We start from the raw sequence: 1,245 nt of genomic DNA, 5'->3' as shown, positions 1-1,245 counted from the left end.
TCAATTTAGAGAGGGTTTTAAATTAAACAGGTTTAATTTAGACAGGTTCTACTGTAGCTTGCTTTCTCTGTACTGTAAATTTTGGCTGATATCGTTGACAATAAACTTATCGAAATGAATTTGACGTAATGATAAAGGACTAGATATAAATAATCTACAACACGAATTATTTTAACTTGATTATTTCTTGACGTTTTTGTCATTTTTGGAAAAGATGAAGAGTGTAGTAAAAGCAGTGTGTTTATTGAAAGTGATGCTACTATGCTACCTTCAAGTTTTTTGGCCTTGCTGGACTGCAAAACCTGTTTCCCAAGCCCTTCAATTAGATCTGACCTTTTTATAAGAATACAAATAAGCGCCTTATATTCGAAATTAGCTCCAATAGAAAAGCATGTTTAAATTATTGCATTTTTCTAGCATAATATATATCGCACATGTACCGCATATTTCATTTAAGACTAAGAAAGATTCACATTTGATGCGAAGCGTCTCAGTCTAGTGAAACCGAATTCTAAGAACATAGAATGTACTTCATGTATCAAGACGCGAGATTCTGTTAAAACCCGCACAAAAGTATCGAACATTTAACTCTTCAATACAAACTGCACCAGCTTTTGATGATGAAGCGGTCATCATGACTCACGCATATCGGCCGCCAGATACAGAAGGACTAAGAGCGTGATATATATAGTGGTATTATTTTTCCCTCCTCCGCCACGTAGCCAATGTCACGAAATGGCAGAGAATACTTCTCTCATGCCCGAACGTGTACAAGCACCACTGACTGCACTGCAATGGTGCTCAAATTATTACTACTTGTACTTCAGTATTAATAGTACCTACTGAGAACGATCCAGGCGTCTGAACGCCTTCCGTGAGGAAGCCGCGTCACCACCACACACGAAGCATTTGAGATGAAAGAAATTGGCTCATTGCCCCGCTCACCGACTTTAACTACCGCACCCAGCCCCGATGTCACGGCCGATATGGAGCTTATGGGCGCCACCAATCGTGACATGTTCTCTTGGCTGCTGTACAACTCTGAGAACATGACTGCGTCCGCGGGTGCGGGCAGCCACTTGTCCGTCGACCACTCTAACGCATTGACCACGTCGCTGGTGTTAGACGACCCGTTTCGTTTGCTTGGTTCAGGTGATGACACCAGTCTTTCACTTGCTCTGCAACCAAGTTCGACCTCGACTCCGCTGCTTCAATCAGAAGCATTAACGCTGGCGTTGCCAGTCA

General features: G+C 42.2%; 1 protein-coding gene across 1 annotated transcript; it reads left to right on the top strand.

Annotated features, from left to right (window-relative positions):
• Positions 1-914: 914 nt before the first annotated feature.
• Positions 915-1,245, top strand: PHALS_15010 (hypothetical protein PHYSODRAFT_321312; the record flags this gene model as incomplete). Its single annotated transcript, XM_024718476.1, has 1 exon — positions 915-1,245. A coding segment is annotated over one exon (331 nt), but the record flags the coding sequence as incomplete, so codon positions are not given.

The sequence above is a fragment of the Plasmopara halstedii genome (genome assembly GCF_900000015.1).
Source record: "Plasmopara halstedii genome assembly, contig: Scaffold_2604, whole genome shotgun sequence".
Taxonomy (NCBI): domain Eukaryota; phylum Oomycota; class Peronosporomycetes; order Peronosporales; family Peronosporaceae; genus Plasmopara; species Plasmopara halstedii.
The sequence above is the reverse complement of the archived record's forward strand: the minus strand, read 5'-3'. Positions and strand labels throughout refer to the sequence as shown.